The sequence below is a fragment of the Podarcis gaigeae genome (assembly GCF_964106915.1).
Source record: "Podarcis gaigeae genome assembly, chromosome: 11".
In the NCBI taxonomy this organism is placed as follows: Eukaryota; Metazoa; Chordata; class Lepidosauria; order Squamata; family Lacertidae; genus Podarcis; species Podarcis gaigeae.
In genome coordinates, this window is record NC_139687.1 from 62622231 (window position 1) to 62639658 (window position 17428).

Genomic DNA, 17428 nt, shown 5'->3' on the forward strand with positions numbered 1-17428 from the left:
CTCGGCCAACCGCGTGCGTCCGGCGCCTCGGGCTGACCCGCGCGCCCTTCGGGGCAAGTTCACGTGACGGTGCGCTGATGGTCACGTGATGGACTGGCGGGGCCGGAGAGAAGGAAGCGGCGGAGGATGGCGGAGAAGTTCCAGCCCAGCGGTATCACCTGCAGGGAGAGCGCGGTGGAGGGGGGGGGGCTTGGGAGTTGAGAGGCCTTTCTTAGCCCCGCCCCGTTCTTTGCTGTCACGGGGTGGGAGGGCGCTGTTGCCAAGGAAACGAGGGTTGATATGCAGAAGGGCGGGGCTTGCCTTGAGAGGGAGGGGCTTGTTGCTAGGGATGGTGGGTGGAGCTAGCCTTAAATGGGAGGGGCCTACTGCTAGGAGTGGTGGGTGGGGCTTGCATTGGAGGGGTGGGGCTTGTTGCTAGGTGTGGGTGGAGCTTGCCTTAAATGGGAGGGGTCTGCTGCTAGGTGTGGTGGGTGGGGCTTGCCTTGGAGGGGTGGGGCTTGTTGCTAGGTGTGGGTGGGGCTTGTCTATAAATGGGAGGGGTCTGCTGCTAGGTGTGGTGGGTGTGGCTTGCCTTGGAGGGGTGGGGCTTGTCTATAAATGGGAGGGGTCTGCTGCTAGGTGTGGTGGGTGGGGCTTGCTTGGAGGGGTGGGGCTTGTTGATGGGTGTGGGTGGGGCTTGCTTTAAATGGGAGGGTCCTGCTGCTAGGTGTGGTGGGTGGAGCTTGCCTTGGAGGAGTGGGGCTTCTGTCAAGACGTGGAGGGGTCTGTGGCCAGGGAGACAGGCAGGGCTAAAGGGGAAGGGTTTCCTAGGGGTCATGGTGGTGGTGGTGCCCTAGCCACTTGTCCCTCGCCTTGTGTTCCTGCGTCTCTAACTCTGCTCCCTCCCTCTCCAGAGCACCAGCACCTGCGCTACAACCCCTTGCGTGATGACTGGGTGCTGGTCTCAGCCCACCGCATGCGGCGCCCGTGGCAGGGGCAGGTGGAGAAGCCGCCCCAAGAGGACATCCCACGCTGTGATCCGGGCAACCCTTTGTGCCCTGGAGCCAAGAGAGCCAATGGCCAGGTATTGCATTGCCAGGGGCAGGGAGGGCGATACTGGTCCCTTGGGCTGCGTGGTCCACCCTCAATCCTCAATGGAGGCCATAAAAGGTAAAGGGTAAAGGGACCCCTGACCATTAGGTCCAGTCTCAGACGACTCTTGGGTTGTGGCGCTCATTTCGCTCTATTGGCCGAGGGAGCCGGCATACAGCTTCCGGGTCTTGTGGCCAGCAGGACTAAGCCGTTTCTGGCGAACCAGAGCAGCGCACGGAAACGCGTTTACCTTCCCGCCAGAACGGTACCTATTTATCTACTTGCACTTTGACGTGCTTTCGAACTGCTAGGTTGGCAGGAGCAGGGACTGAGCAACGGGAGCTCACCCCGTCACGGGGATTCAAACCGCCGACCTTCTGATCGGCAAGTCCTTGGCTCTGTGGTTTAACCCACAGCGCCACCTGCGTCCCTGTAACGGAGACCATAAATCAGTTCATAACCATCAGTTGTGTTTATTTATCACTTTTACATCCCACCTTTTCTCCAAATACTTAAGGAGGAATGCCTGCCTGTGTTCCTCCCCAGTTTTAACCTCATAGTAACTCTGTGAATTAGGCTAGGCTGAGACAGTGACTGGCCTAAATTCACCCACCTAAGGTCATGGATACGAGGGGATTTTAACCTTGGCTTCCCAGGTCCTAGTCCAACACTCTTAACCACTACACCACACTGGCTAATCGATCCCCTATATGTAGTGAAGCAGAAAGAGCCTGTTATCTTGTGCCTGTGATTTTTTTTTATAAAAAAAATCCTCTTCCATCAGTGTCTGCAGGACAGTCAAAAGCCAGCGTGAGGCTTTACACAGAAACATCAGGCAGTAGTGCGGTGGGGTTAATTTTTTTTACTGTCCAGCACAGCTCTTCGAAATCATTCTACTCTCCACCATCACCCCATGAGAACCATTTTCAAACAAGTTCCTCTGGAAAATTGCACATCCTGGCCAACCTGAAATATTGGAATCCCAATAAAGCAGAATTTTGGTTCTCATTGGATTTTATGGTTGCAGGTATGACTGACTCTTCCCTGTCCTCTCAATTCTTGGGGAATTTCCTCCCTGGTCCTAAAGACTAAAATCTTGGAAATGTTTGGTAGAGAGTTGAAACTAAAGTTGCGGCCCTATAGTCTTACAGCTCAGCAGCCTGACTGCAATCTATGTTTTGCTGTGTTTGTCCTCATGCAGGTGAATCCCCACTACGAGAGCACGTTTGTCTTTGACAATGACTTCCCTGCGCTGCAGCCAGATGCCCCAGAGCCTGGTAAGAATTTGCCTGGTTTTTCTTATTAGCACTTAATCATTTACCACGGAAGATGAGGCTCAATGAGAACCCATTTAACGATTCCTCCTCTGCAGGTAATGAGCCAGGATCCTTTGTTAATATAGTGAATAGCTTCCAGTTAGGGTTGCTGTGTGTTCTTGTTTCTGGCAGGGCTACCTGTTCAGCTGTAAGGATTCCAGCAGTTAAAAGCAGAAGGGCCTTGTCAGGAAAAAAAAAGAGAGACACGTGGCAGTTCTACTGCAGGTTGCAGCATTTTTTCAAAGTTGAGGTTCTGTGACTTAGCTGGAAAATGTTAGCTGCCCAAGGATGTCCCGGGGGACTGTGGATGGAGGGAAAGGAGCTCATCTTGGTTGGATTTGTTTCAAAGGCTCATCCTGATGTGACAAAAGTTGCTAAAGTACTCCGAGAGGGGCTCTTGTCTTTTCTGTCAGGCAGGATGCAATGTAACATGAGAAGAGGCTTTTCTTTTAAAAAAATAAAATTTAACATAATTATTACAAAATACTGCAAATACATATATACATATATATTTCAGATAAGCACACATATATAAAAAAGAAGAAAAAAGAGAAAAGGAGGAAAAGAAAAAAGAAAAAATAAGGGGAAAAGGAAGAATAAGAAAAGTTGGAAGAATTTCTTCCAGATTTATTCTACAAATATCTCAATAATAATAAATAAAATTGATTGGCTTATTTCATTGATTGACTTTCATCACTTACACTGCAGTTCCTATATACATTTTAAGCAAAATTGTATCTGTTATCCCGTATTTTCTCCAAACAATCTCATACAAATATTCTAATCAATAAGTTTTATAAATCGTTCATAATTCTATTCTAAACACAACCAATATAATACAAAGATTAAGTGTAAGGTATTGGCACGGGAAGAGCCTTCCTGGATGAGGCCAAGGGCCCATCCAGTCCAGCATTCCATTCCAGGGGTCGGCCGGGTGCTCTTGGGGAGCACCCCAATTGGCTCACTGCTTCTGTGCAAAACAGGCAAGGGCCTGGGACCACCTCATGCTGGATGCTCCTGCACTGTTGCAGGAGCCATGGTTGAAGTCCGCAGAATAATGGGCTCTTCTTTGTCCTGTTTGCTGCACTTAAAGATACCCCTCCATCCGTGGAGATCCACTGCCAATTCCTGTGCTGTCAGCAGGCATCCATGCAGCATGACATCTCTGTGCTTGTTCCGGAATTAGGCACAGTTTCCCCTTGTTGATTTACAATGTGCTGAGAGGATGCTGCACCACCATAAACATTTATACAGTGGTACCTCTGGTTGCAGACACGATCTGTTCTGGATAAAAAAGTCTGTAAGTAGAGCGGCGCTTGTGCGCATGTGCAAAGCACGATAGAGCGGTTCTGCGCATGCGCGAACCATGCAGAATGCTTTGCGTGCAGCGAAACCCAGAAGTAAACACTTCCAGGTTTGCTGCATTTTTAACCTGAAAAAACGCAACATGAAGCATTTGCAAGAGGAGGTATGACTGTACAAACCTCTCGCTTGCCCTTCACAGCATGCACCATATACATTGGGCCTGGAAGTCCCTCCTGAGTGGGGGCAGCAGAGTTCACTGCAGGAGATGGCGGGTGGGATTGCAGTTGAGCAGTAGCACTGATGACAAGTCCCTGGCTGGGCCAGAAGATGAATTTGTGGGGTCTGAGTGAGGCTGACATCGCAGCTGTGCAACCTCCTGGTGTGCTGGCTTCTTTCTGCCTTTCCTGGATTGCACCCGTTGCCCGCCTCCCTGCATTTCTCACTGGATTTCCTCTCCTTCCCCAGATGCTGGCGACCACCCCTTGTTCCGTGCAGCGTCCGCTCGAGGCGTGTGGTAAATCTGGCTCCTTTTGTTCCCCAGCCCTTCCCCCCTGCTGAGCCGAATGGCTGGCTTTAGGGTTGCCTTGTATTGCTTTTTTTTTTCTTTTCACTTTTCCCTTCTTGGCCCACTCCTTCTCTCTGCCTTTTCCAGAAACTGCGAACAGTTTTTGCAGAGTAAGGATTCCTAGGCTTGTCTTGCCTTGCCTCCATCTTATCATGATTTGCCCAACAGTCTGGCTTTCCACTTCCATATGCATGACTTCAACCAAATTAGCTGCTTTGATTTCTAGTCCCAGGGATCACAAGGCCATCTCTGCTGTTTTAATCTTTTTGTAAACAGCTTTGTGTTTAAATACAACCCGCAGTGTTCACAACCCACAGTGGCGCATCTGCCCACATGCAGGTTGCAATTCAGCGCTTCTGCGCATGCGCAAAGTGCGATTTAGCGCTCCTGCGCATGCATGACCGCCGAAACCCGGAAGTAACCCGTTCCGGTACTTCTGGGTTGCGGCAGTCCATAACCTGAAAACTTGAAGCGTCTGTAACCTGAGGTATGACTGTAATTAAGCAGTGTACTTTCTATGAATTAAAATGTGGAGTTGTTTGCTCTGCAGCCACTTAGGAGTGGCATACCTCATTCAGACCTGTCCTGTACTTGGGATGCAGACTAGTCTGGATTATGGTTTGGGTTTGGGGTGGATTTGATAACCTGGGTCCTTCCAGCCAATTGATTCTAGGATCTCTGCTCCTTCTCCTTTTCCCTTTCCTCCCAGCAAAGTGATGTGCTTCCACCCCTGGTCTGACATGACTCTGCCCCTCATGTCACTTGCCGAGATCCGCAGCGTGATTGACAAGTGGTCGGAGATAGCTGTGGAGCTGGGTGCCTCTTACTCCTGGGTGCAGGTCAGTTGCTGAAAGGACCTACCTTGGCCAGCCACCACAACCCCTCCTGCCCCCAAGACTTCGTTTTTACTAACCCTCACATTATTGAAATTGAAATACTTTGTTGTCACTTGTACAATTGAGATTACACGAGCACCCCCCACTCAGCTCTCTTAGTCTTAATTCCCCTCGTTTACTGATGCACACCCACCAAACCCGAAAGTCACTTGCCCTGTTGTTATCTTTTCATTCAGCAGCCTAACAGCCCACGGATATAAGGTGTTCTTTACCCTGTTGGTGTGACTAATCCTGCTTCTATATCTTCTGCCTGAGGGCAGGAGATCAAGAAAGTGCCGGCCAGGGTGTGAATCATCCTTGAGAATTTTCCTCACTCTCCTGAGGCAACGTTCTTCCGCTATTTCATCCAGCGGATTCATGGGACAGCCCATAATATCTTATGCTGTATTCACCACCCTCTGTAGGCACTTCCTATCAGTTGATGTCAAACCAGCATACCACAGTGTAATGCAGTAGGAAAGGACACTTTCTATTGTTGACCGGTAGAAGGAGATCATCAAATGTTGATTGACATTGTTCTTTCGCAATATTCTGAGGAGATAGAATCTCTGTTGGGCTTTCTTAACCACCTGGGTTGTATTGATTTTCCAAGTAAGGTCTTCACTGAGATAAACTCCTAGGAATTTAAAGGAAGAGACTCTCTCCACACAGCCCTCCCCGATGTACAGCGGAGCTAGTTCAATTAATGTCCAAGAGCATAGTTAAACTACAGAACTTGCTGCTACAGAAAGCCATGATGGCTCCTAGCCACGATGGCTACTGTCAGGACTGCCGCTAGGTCCCAGCTCACAGAGGACCAACGCCCAGTGGATGTTATATACAAAAGTCTTTATTGAAGTTTAGTTTCCATTTCCAAGCTCTGGGCGCGCAGACCCACGTCTCTACGCTAGACCGGCTAAGTCCCCTCTGACTCACTGCTCCACCCACACCAGTTTAAGATTCTAGCCCGGCTCCACCTCTTGCGCTGCTCTTTCCTGCGCTGGGTCCTTCTGCCCTCTGGGGTTCCCTCCTTCCTGGACTCCTCTGACGCTGAGCCTCCTGAGTCTTGCCCCTCCCTCCGGCGGGCTTTAGGACCTGGCTCCCTTTCTGGGCTCCCTGCTGTGCCGCGCTCCTGTACATTTGAACTTGGCGCGCGCGCCCAGCCGGTGACTTTCCTTCTGACCGTTTCCCCGCTTCCTGATGTGGGTGTTGCCAAACCTGACTCCTCTCCTCCCTCTGGTGGTGAGGACACTGGTCCCGACTCCTGGGACTCTCCCTCCCCACTGCGCTCTGGTGGGGACGCTGGTCCTGATCTCCAGCTGCTGCTCAGGGACTCCCCGCTGGCCCCTTCCTCCTGGGGCTTCCCCCCTGGACCCCCCTTCGCTCTGGCCACTGGCGCTCCCTTCTGTGAGTCCTCCGATTCGCTAGAGAGGCTTGTGGAATAACTCTGGCCACTGTCACTGCCTGCGCCCCCCTCGTACTCCTCCTCCTCACTCTCCATTTGCTCCCCCTCCTGTGTCTCTCCTTCTGAACCCCTGACAGCTACGCTCTGCCCCCATGGTTGGAGGCAGCAATGCTTCTGAATAGCAGTTACTGGAAACCACAGGAGAGGGGAGAGGGCTCTTGTGCTCGGATCCTTCTCTGCGGGTTTCCACTAATGGCAGCTGCTTAGCCCCTGTGAGAACAGGATGCTGGACTAGGTGGGCCTTGGGCCTGATCCAGCAGACTCATACATACTTACATTATCTCCTGCTCCATCCCTTCTTAGGCTGCCCGTTCTTCCTGGAGAGAAGCAATAGTTTCCCCTTTAGAAAGCAAACATGGCGAGCGATCTGGAGCAGGAATGGGGAACCCTTGGCCTCTATAACTGGCCCTTGGGGTTCTCCCAAGGCCAGACGGTCTCCTGAGCTGCCTTGGCATCCTCGTCGTTTTTGCCTGGCTGCAATGCCTCTTTCAGCTCTGTTCCTGCTTCTTATTTGCTTGGGTGTAGGCTAGAGAGGGACTTGTGGGTGTGTAGAAATTGGCTTACTGTAGAAAAGCACAGTTTGACTAAGAATCCAGAACAGGGAACCAGTTTCCCTGCCTTGGAACTTTGACCACTGGTCATTTCAAAGGGGGTTTAAGAGGTACTGGTCATGAACTTGAATAAGATCGCTCCTTTTCCTCCTTGCAGATCTTTGAGAACAAAGGAGCCATGATGGGCTGTTCCAACCCTCACCCTCACTGCCAGGTAAGGAGGTTTTCTAGGAAGCTGCCTTCTTCTGAGCCAGTTAGCTCAGTGTTGCCTCCACTGACTGGTCGTGGCTCTTCAGAGGGTGGGACCCAAACCAGTGAGTTCAAATGGCACGGAAGGCGATTCCGACTAAACGTCAGGACGAACAGACTCCCTTTTCAAGCAGAGGTTGGATGGGCAAAAGTCAGGGATTCATTGGTTGAGATTCCTGCACTGCAGGGGGGGGGTTGGTGTAGATGACCCCTGGGATTCCCTTTCAATTCTATAATTCGACATGTGGAACGTCTTCCTTGTCGTTGCTCTTCAGGGGACGCGGGTGGCACTGTGGTCCAAACCACTGAGCCTCTTGGGCTTCCCGATCAAAAGGTCGACAGTTCGAATCCCCACGACAGAGTGAGCTCCCGTTGCTCTGCCCCAGCTCCTGCCAACCTAGCAGTTTGAAAGCACGTCAAAGTGCAAGTAGATAAATAGGTACCGCTCCAGCGGGAAGGTAAACGGTGTTTCCGTGCACTCTGGTTTCCATCACGGTGTCCTGTTGCACCAGAAGCAGTTTAGTCCTGCTGGTCACATGACCCGGAAAGCTGTCTGTGGACAAACGCCGGCTCCCTCGACCTGAAGGTGAGATGAGCAGCACAACCCCATAGTCACCTTTGACTGGACTTAACCGTCCAGGAGTCCTTTACCTTTTACCTTTATCTTAAAGGTAAAGGGACCCCTGACCATTAGGTCCAGTCGTGACTGACTCTGGGGTTGCGGCGCTCATCTCACTTTACTGGCCGAGGGAGCCGGCGTACAGCTTCTGGGTCATGTGGCCAGCATGACTAAGCCGCTTCGGCGAACCAGAGCAGCGCACGGAAACGCCGTTTACCTTCCCATCGGAGCGGTACCTATTTATCTACTTGCACTTTGTGCTTTCGAACTGCTAGGTTGGCAGGAGCAGGGACCAAGCAAGGGGAGCTCACCCCGTCGCGGGGATTTGAACTGCCGACCTGATCGGCAAGCCCTAGGCTCTGTGATTTAACCCACAATGCCACCCATGTCCCTACCTTTATCTTACTTGCTCTTAAAATGTTGGCCACATGGTGGCAATGTAAGCCTGCAAGTAGCCTACTATAAACCGTGCCTGTGCGTTGAGGCACTGTTTTATCCAGGGAAAGTTGCATTGGAAGCTGCCTTGCCCTGAGTCAGATGTACACGGACTAGCAAGTGACTCCAGGGTTCCAGGCAGGGGACTTTCCCAGCCCTACCTAGGGATGCTGGTAGAGACTGAACCTGGAACCTCGTGCCTTGAAAGCAGATGTTCTGCCGCTACGCCTCAGTTGGTTAGACTTGAGCGTGGAGGCTTTTAAATTGCCCGGCTGCACTGATGCATCCCTTTTCGTCCTCTCTCTAGGTCTGGGCCAGCAATTTCCTGCCTAACGAAGCCTCCCTGGAGGACCAGACGCAGCAGAAGCACCTTTGCGAGCGTGGCATCCCCATGCTGCTTGAATATGCCCAGCTGGAAGCCGAGAGGAAGGTCGGGGACCCCTGGCACGCAGGGAGGGTGGCAGTGGCGCTTGAACCTGTGGCTGAGCCCCTCTTTGTGATCCCTGGCAGGAGCGGATTGTGGTGGAGAACTCTGACTGGCTGGTGGTGGTGCCTTACTGGGCGGTGTGGCCTTTTCAAACCCTCCTGCTTCCCCGACGACGACACGTCCATCGCCTTCAGGACCTCCAGGACGGGGAAAGAGACAGTGAGTGCCCTGGCAGAAGATGGTGGGATCATGGAACGGGCACTGCTGCCTCTCTGAAATGTGGGGAGAAGGGAAGCAGGGACAAACCAAGAAGAAGGAATAGAGGGGGCATTCCCAGAGGAACAGACTGCCGTTGGCATTGTATGAGTGGAGAACCTGCGTCGCTAGGAAGAACTTAGGTGTGAGGTCTGTGTGTGCAAGGGAAGGTGGAGGCACAGATGTTGTCAAGCTGGCAACTGTTCAGGGTTGCCCCGAGTTGCCCAACAACTTATTGTAACAAAATAATAATAATAATAATAATAATAATAATAATAATAATAATAAAAAAAAAAAAAAAAAATTCTCACTGTGAGAAGGCAAGTTACAGGGAACCAGGCAGAGGGCCTTCTTGGTAGTGGCGCCCTCCCTGTGGAACACCCTCCCTTCAGATGTCAAAGAGAACAACAACTACCAGACTTTTAGAAGAGATCTGAAGGCAGCCCTGTTTAGGGAAGCTTTTAATCTTTGATGTATTACAGTATTTTAATATTTTTTTGGAAGCCGCCCAGAGTGCCTGGGGAAGCCCAGACATATGGGCGGGGTATAAACAAACAAACAAACAAACAAATATAATGTATTACTTATGCCCCGCCCAATACAGGAATCATAGAATCTTTTTTTCTTCCTGCTACATCACACCATTGACTCAGGTGAAGTTTGCGGTCTGCTAAGACCTCTAGATAGAATAGAATAGAATTTATTATTTATACCCCGCCCATCTGGCTGGGTTTCCCCAGCCACCCTGGGCGGCTTCCAACAAAGTATTAAAATACAGTGGTCTGTTAAACATTAAAAGCTTCCCCAAACAGGGCTGTCTTCAGATGTCTTCTAAAAGTCTGGTAGTTGTTGTTCTCTTTGATATCTGATGGGAGGGTGTTCCACAGGGCGGGTGCCACTACTGAGAAGGCCCTCTGCCCGGTCCCCTGTAACTGGTTTTCTTGCAGCGAGGGAACTGCCAGAAGGCCCTTGGAGTAATGGGGGTGGAGACACTCCTTCAGGTATACTGGACCGAGGCCATTTAGGGCTTTAAAGGTCAGCACCAACAATTTGAATTGTGCTCAGAAACGTACTGGGAGCCAATGTGGGTCTTTCAAGACCGGTGTTATGTGGTCTCGGCGGCCGCTCCCAGTCACCAGTCTAGCTGCCGCATTCTGGATTAGTTGTAGTTTCCGGGTCACCTTCAAAGGTAGCCCCACGTAGAGCACATTGCAGTAGTTCACGGTGCATTCTGGCACCTATTTTTCTTGAAAACAAAAAGCCGTGGGGCGAACCACATATGCCGCCTCAGTCTTCCTGTAGGAAAAGGGTAGACTGTAAGTGCAATTAAATAAACAAATACGTTGTGTGGAAAGGTCACCTGCTGAAGGTCTTTGAGAGCAGGTGGGCCAGAGCACCTGGAGGGGTCGTTTAAGGTCAAGGATAGATGATTTGATCTATGGGGCCGCATTCATGAAGGGCCTCTTCCTGGTCCACCGAACTTTGTGATGGTGCTTGAGAGCAGCTCCGTCACTGTTGCTCTGCACATGTTATCGGCCTTGTGTCTCAGGTGGGCTTGACTGATGGAACCAGGTTGAGACTGTGGTCGGCCGCAGCAGAATCAGTGCAATTGTTTCCTGGGAAAGATGCCTCAGGTGGGATTCCTGCTGCTGGCCGGAGCTTGGGCTGTGAGCTTTATATGAAGCATCTTAATCCACGGAAGCTTTCTGAGCAAGATTTCGCACACACAAGGCAAGCGGGCTGATGTCTATGGGTCTCCTGTGTTTCAGGCCTGGCTTCCATCATGAAGAGGCTTCTCACCAAGTATGACAACCTCTTCCAGATCTCCTTCCCTTACTCCATGGGGTGGCATGGTAAGCGTGGAGCAGAGAAATTTCAGGTGCCCAAGGATTTTGATTCTGTGTTGAAGTTCTCTTGAAGCCCACTTGGTATGTATAGTTGGGCCTGCGATGCAAGGTTGCCTCAACCTTCCCTTTTCTGTTAGGAGTCTTTGTTTGCCCTGTCCTGTCCTCTCTCCTTGGCCAAAATATTTTTTATTTATTTATACCCCGCGCTTCCCAGTTCAAAAACCGGGCTCAGGGCGGCTAACAACAAATTAAAACACTTAATTGTAAAAAGCAGCATAAATTACAGTATAAAAACATGAATAACAATAAAATTCAAAGTTCAGAAATCAATTTAGGGGAAATAAGCATTAGATAATCCCCAGGGCTAGCTGGCTTAATTGGTCCTACTTGGGCCAGCGAGGAGGCCAGGGGAGAATTAGCTGTGGGATCCCAGAGCGGGTGATCTTCATAAAAGGGGAGGGGGAGGGGGAGGGAAGGGAAGGGAAGGGAAATAGAAGATCAGGCCGAATTCAGATTAAAGGCCATGCAGAATATCTCTGTCTTACAGGCCCTGCAGAAGGAGGTTAAATCCTGAAGGGCCCTAGTCTCATGGGACAGAGCATTCCACCAGGTCGGAGCCATCACTGAGAAGGCCCTGGTTCTGGTGGAGGATAGTCTGACTTCCTTAGGGCCCGGGACCTCTAAACTATGGTTATTCATGGACCTTAGGGTCCTCCGCAGGGCAGAACTCCTTCCCAGTCTTCCCTTCCTGACGGTGAGGGTCAGATTTACGCATTTGGGCCTGATCCAGCCAACACATCTGTATCCCCTGCACTAGCCGGCACCTGACTCTCTGCCCAGCCTCACCCCTTTTCTCTCCTCCTCTAATAGGAGCCCCAACAGGACCCTACCTTGATGCTGACTGCAGCCACTGGCAGCTGCATGCCCATTACTACCCCCCTTTGCTGCGTTCGGCCACCGTCCGCAAGTTCATGGTTGGCTACGAAATGCTGGCTCAGGCTCAGAGGGACTTGACGCCCGAGCAGGTGAGTGGAGCTTGGCAAGTAAAGAGGTGACAGGATAAGAGTTTGTAAAACGGGGCTTGGCCTGGGAAGAGGTATGTTTTTCTCCCTCGCTCATAACACTGGACCTCGTGGACATCCAGTGAAGCTGAACATTGGGAGATTCAGGGCAGAGGAAAGAAAAGGCCATTTCTCAGCGCATAGTTAAACTGTGGAACTCCCTGCCACAAGATGGCAGTGATGGCCGCCAGTCCTAGATGGCTTTACAAGCGGATTGGACCAATTTGTGGAGGAGAGGGCTTTCGATGGCTATTGGCCACGATGGCTCTGCTCAGTCTACGCGGCAATGCTTCCAAGTATCAGGTGTTGGAAACCACAGGAGAGGAGAGTCCGGCTGTTGTGCTTGAATCCTGCTTCTGGGTTTCCCACAACATCTGGTTGTCCACTGTAATGCTGGACCAGATGGGCCAATGGCCTGATCCAGCAGGCTCTTCTTACATTCTTAGATACACATTGTGAATGGGTTAAGAAGGCAATTTATGGCAGAGATTTGTGAAAACAAGTAAGAAGGCGGCAGGAGGAGCAGTGGTGAATATTGCTGGAATATAGTTATTCTAAGTTCTTTCTTCTTTGGCACGTTTGAGGCCTGGTTGGATTGGGGCAGAGAGGCTCTCCTTTTCCTGGGCCTTCTCTTTGACTGTCAGGAGTTCAGCCTACACTCGAGTAGGACCCTGGCAGAGACACATGCTCGACTGGCATGTTCTCTCCCTCCTGGTTGATCGTTTGGGAGCTTCAAAAGCTTTCTTCAGCCCAAACATCACAGCGATCGATGCCAACCGACACTGGCACACTTAGGGATCCACAGAGTTTGTGCAACTTGCATGACAGACCTCAGCAACTCAGCATATTGGCTAATCTACTTTATTTACACATAAACATACACAGAGCACTGCAACATGGCTCCCTCTCTTTCTAGCATCAGACAGCTAGGAGAAAAAGAACAAAGGACAATAGTCCCACTTCATGGAACACAGTAACACAAACATCCTGTCTCAGTCACTTCCCACTCTGTGGAGTCAAAACACACACCGTCATGTGATAGACAAAAATCCCATGACTGCAATCATGGACCAGGAATTCTAACAGTGCACACATCAATTCCCTTTTTCCCCCCACAGGCTGCCGAGCGCTTGAGAAACCTGCCTGAAGAGCATTATCAGCTGAAACAAAGAGAGACTTCATAGCGCAGAAGCACAACAGGGACCTTTTGGGTTTGGGACCCTTGGTTGATCACTGTGATTTTGGATAAAGGGGATCAGCATGAATTGTTCCTGTGGGGGAAGCTTCCGTAATTTGGGCAGGGCACGTGGCGTGGGCTGGGCATAGCTTTGGCAGTCGGCGCCGATTTGGAATTGTCTTTCTGCCCTGCTAGACCGAGGTCTTTTGAGGCCAATCAAGCTTTTCTGGGAGAATCACCCTCTCCTCTTGGCAAAAAGGCTCTGTGAAACCTTCTGGGTCAACTATTCCTGCAAAGGCTACATGATCTGTGGTTCCTGCACTACAGGGGTTGGACGTCTTGGTGAACCCTGGGTCCTTTCCAGCTCCACAGTTCTATGATTCTATGACCCAAGCTGCTCTAATGCTGTATTGTTTTTAACACTCGATTGGGAGCCGCCCAGAGTGGCTGGGGAAACTCAGCCAGATGGGTGGGGTATAAATAATAAATTACTATTATTATTACTAAGAAATGGGCATTGGAAACAAGCCCTCTCAACACCCAGCTTTTAATGCTTCCACTGGTGGATCATTCTTTTCACTGTGTCCTAAAGGTATTAAGATGGACCTTATTTAGAAGCTGTAGTGGATGTATGGTAACTGGTGATCCTCACCTTCATCTCCTTTTCCATGCCTCTCCCCCGCCCTGGCTGTCATAAGCATTCAGTTGTTTTCACTGAGGTCTTGAACACAAGGAACATTTGCCACACATCTGTCCTGCTTGGGCAAAGACCCCCATGCATCCGATCTTAAAAATGTAGCATAAACACCGACAACTGGGAAACACTGGCCTGCGAGCGCTCCAATTGGAGAACAGGCTTTACCGAAGGTGTCGTGGGCTTTGAAGACGCTCGAACTCAGGACACAAAGGAGAAACATGCTAAGAGGAAGGCACGATTGGCAAATCTACACCATGATCAACTCCTGCCTGGAAACCTATGTCCCCACTGTGGAAGGACATGTGGATCCAGAATTGGCCTCCACAGTCCCTTATGGACTCACTGTTAATTCACTTCCCCAATTTTTTTATTCATTTTATAATGCAAATAAAGAACACAAACAGAAAAACAAACAAATTCTTGTCATACCCTTATTTTTTAAAACATTTTTAAGTGGGCTTCCCCAAGTCCCACCTATCTGATTTTCATTTAACTATGGACTCACTGTTAAGACCATGTTCATGGAAGACAATCTTACTCGGCTACGAGGGATCACCAAAGAAAGAAAAAGAATGTCCAATTTAGAGGAGTGGCCAGGAAATGGCTGAAGATGGCTGATCCAGGTTGTGGTGAAGAGACCAAGTGCAAATGGGAGACTGCTCCCATGAGCTCTGCTAGATGTCGGCCCCATAGCTGCAGCCCTACCTGAAAATGGGAAATTGGTCAGTGCCACGGCTAGAGGGCGCTGAAATGTCCTAGCCAGAGAGAGCAGCTCAGAGCTTGGCTTGGCAGAGGCATCTGCTTCCTGCTGCTCTTTGCGGCCAAGGAGATAGTTCTTAAATGCCTCTGAATGCCTTCGGTTCCCCCTTTCCCCCCGCCACTTCCAATCTTTGTGTGGTGCTGAATCAGCTCAGTGAATAGGCAACAGATAAATCTCAATGAAGGAGAAAGGGATTAGCAGCAGGAAGTTCCGCATGGAAGGCACTCGTTGACTTCCTTTCTCCATCGTCTCCCGGAGCCTGAACAGGACAGGGTTAAGAAGAGGCATTTGGCGTGAGGCGGGGACGAATTTTGGCTCCATTATCGACCCCTTTTTTAAAAAACAAAATCCAAACCCTTTCAAATAAAAACGTAAAGGAAAATCTGTTCTACTAAACAGCCTGTTCTTTCAGTTTTCATCCGCTCAGTTCTAACAGGAATTTGTAGCCCGTCATTGCATATCTGAGAGATACTAGAAAGGGTGGGATGTGTATGAGCTTAGCCTGACTGCTCCGAACCTCCTCCAGAGAACTCATTTCTTTACAGGCTGCTCAGAGACCCTTTAGATGGCAAAGCCATGCAGGGTCCCTTAATGTGGGTGGTCTTCGAGCGGGTTTCATTTTGAAGCCAGTTTCTAGCTTTTTGCCGTTTCCTGGGAGCAGAGATGTGAGCAGAGAACATACTTCCTGGGGAGGGGCCTTGAAGTGATGGGCTGGAGGGGCAGCCGGCCAGACTCTACTTGCCTTTGTATGGTCCAGCAGTCCAGGGTGTGCTGGGCCCGGGGGTTAACCCGAGCAACACGGTCCAGGTCCAGTCCGGAATCCAAGGATTCCACAAGGAGTCAGTCCCACAGGGCCAAGGCAGGAAACCAGGCAAGGTCAGGCACAGGGTCTCAGGCAGGTAGCAGCAATGTTGCTCCCGCAACCTGGGGCAGGGTCCGACAGCCTTTTATCTCTGACGTGGTAACGGCCGGTCCCAAACCCCCGGTGACTCACCTCCCTGCCTTGCCTGAAGGTGAGCACTCCTCCTGCGAGTACTTTTGGTGTACCGACCTCCCCGCTGCACCAAGGATTCCCTGCCCGAGCTGCTTCAGGTCGTGGCGGATGTTCTCCTGGAGACACCTAGCTTGGTTGTCCTAGGGGATTTTAACATCCATGCCGACACGACCTTACAAGGGGCCGCTCGGGACTTCGTGGAAAGCATGGCCTCCATGGGGCTGTCCCTGAATAAGTCTGGCCCAACCCATAGCCGCGGACATGCCTTGGACCTGGTGTTTACCTCTACGGATGTTGGTGATCTGACACTAAGTAAAAGTGAAATGAAAGAAGTGCCATGGTCAGACCACTTCCTGGTGCAACTGGACTTCTCTGCGACCCATCCCCTCTGCAGGGAGGTGGGACCGATTCGGATGGTCCGCCCCCGCCACTTAATGGATCCAAATGGTTTCCAGAGAGTGGTAGGGGATGCTTTATCCCATGTTGATGGCCTTTCAGCCGATTCCCTGGTGGCCCGCTGGAATGTGGAGTTAACCAGGGCTATTGACTGTTTGGCTCCGAAGCGCCCTCTCCGATTGCATGGAGCCCGGAGAGCCCCGTGGTTTTCCACGGATCTGAGGGCAATGAAACAATCGTTGAGACGGCTAGAGCGCCGGTGGCGGATAACTCATTCTGAATCTGACCGGACACAGGTTAGAGCTCAACGTCGAGCCTACCAAGTGGCGATAGTGACGGCGGAGAAGACTTTCTTCACCGCCTCTATTGCATCTGCAGAAAACAGCAGCAGGAGACTCTTTCAGGTGGTTCACAATTTAGTGGAACCACCTGTTAACATCGGGGCCCAGTACGGGCCACATGTTCTCCTGCAATGATTTTGCAAAGTTTTTTGCAGATAAAATCGCTCAGATTCGGGAAGAAGTAGACTCCACCGTGGGAGCAGGGCCAGGGCGGGAGAGTGCTAGAGTCCTGTCTGGTCAAGTTGTGTGGGATCAATTCCAATCTGTTACCTCCGAGGATGTGGACAGGCTGCTTGGACGAGTGAAGCCAACCACCTGTCTCCTGGATCCTTGCCCATCCTGGCTTATAAAAGCTAGCCGGGAAGGACTGGGCGATGGGCTTCGTGGGGTGGTGAATGCTTCCCTCCGTGAGGGAGCCTTCCCAGACCCACTGAAAGAGGCGGTTATTAAACCGCTTCTTAAAAAACCATCTTTAGATGCGGCCACGATGGCCAACTATCGCCCAGTCTCAAATCTTTCATTCTTGGGCAAGGTTGTTGCTATCAAAGGGTTAAAGGGTAGCAGAAACGCTCTAATCACTGAGCAGCTGGAGGTCATTAGGCTTCCAGGAACATGAGTTTGTATAAATAGTCTCCTGTGTGTTTGTTCTTCCCTCCCTTCTCCCCTTTTTGGGCGTGTTTGCTGAGATGTGTGGTTCTTCGCCAGGGTTGTTTTTTGGTTTGTAAATAAACCTTATCTTTGAGTTACAAACCGCATGCTCCAAGACTCCTCTTTGAAAAGATACTGCCTCTCCTGCCCTTCTTCAACTGCTGTGCGAAATACTCTGCTGTAGTGGGACTTGTGACGATGGAAGCGCACTGGGCATTTACATTAAACTAATTAAAGTTTAATGGGACAAGTTATGGATGTTTGTACGTCAAGAAGGAGCTAAGGAGTGCAGTTCAGAGTGATTTATGCAAGGACTGGAGCGAAGTCAGAAGCGGTTGCCGACAACGAAAGCCTTCAAAGCAGCTTGAGTCCTG

At 50.7% G+C, this 17428-nt stretch overlaps 1 protein-coding gene across 1 annotated transcript; it reads left to right on the forward strand.

Annotated features, from left to right (window-relative positions):
* The first annotated feature begins 6 nt into the window (after positions 1-6).
* On the forward strand, positions 7-14331 carry GALT (galactose-1-phosphate uridylyltransferase). The gene is made up of 11 exons (XM_083702900.1): positions 7-151; positions 894-1063; positions 2273-2348; positions 4158-4206; positions 4967-5096; positions 7306-7362; positions 8759-8881; positions 8962-9097; positions 10903-10986; positions 11851-12005; positions 13160-14331. The coding sequence occupies exons 1-11, from the start codon at positions 127-129 to the stop codon at positions 13223-13225; spliced, it is 1071 nt and encodes a 356-aa protein (XP_083559026.1). The 5' UTR covers positions 7-126; the 3' UTR covers positions 13226-14331.
* The last annotated feature ends 3097 nt before the right edge of the window (positions 14332-17428 follow it).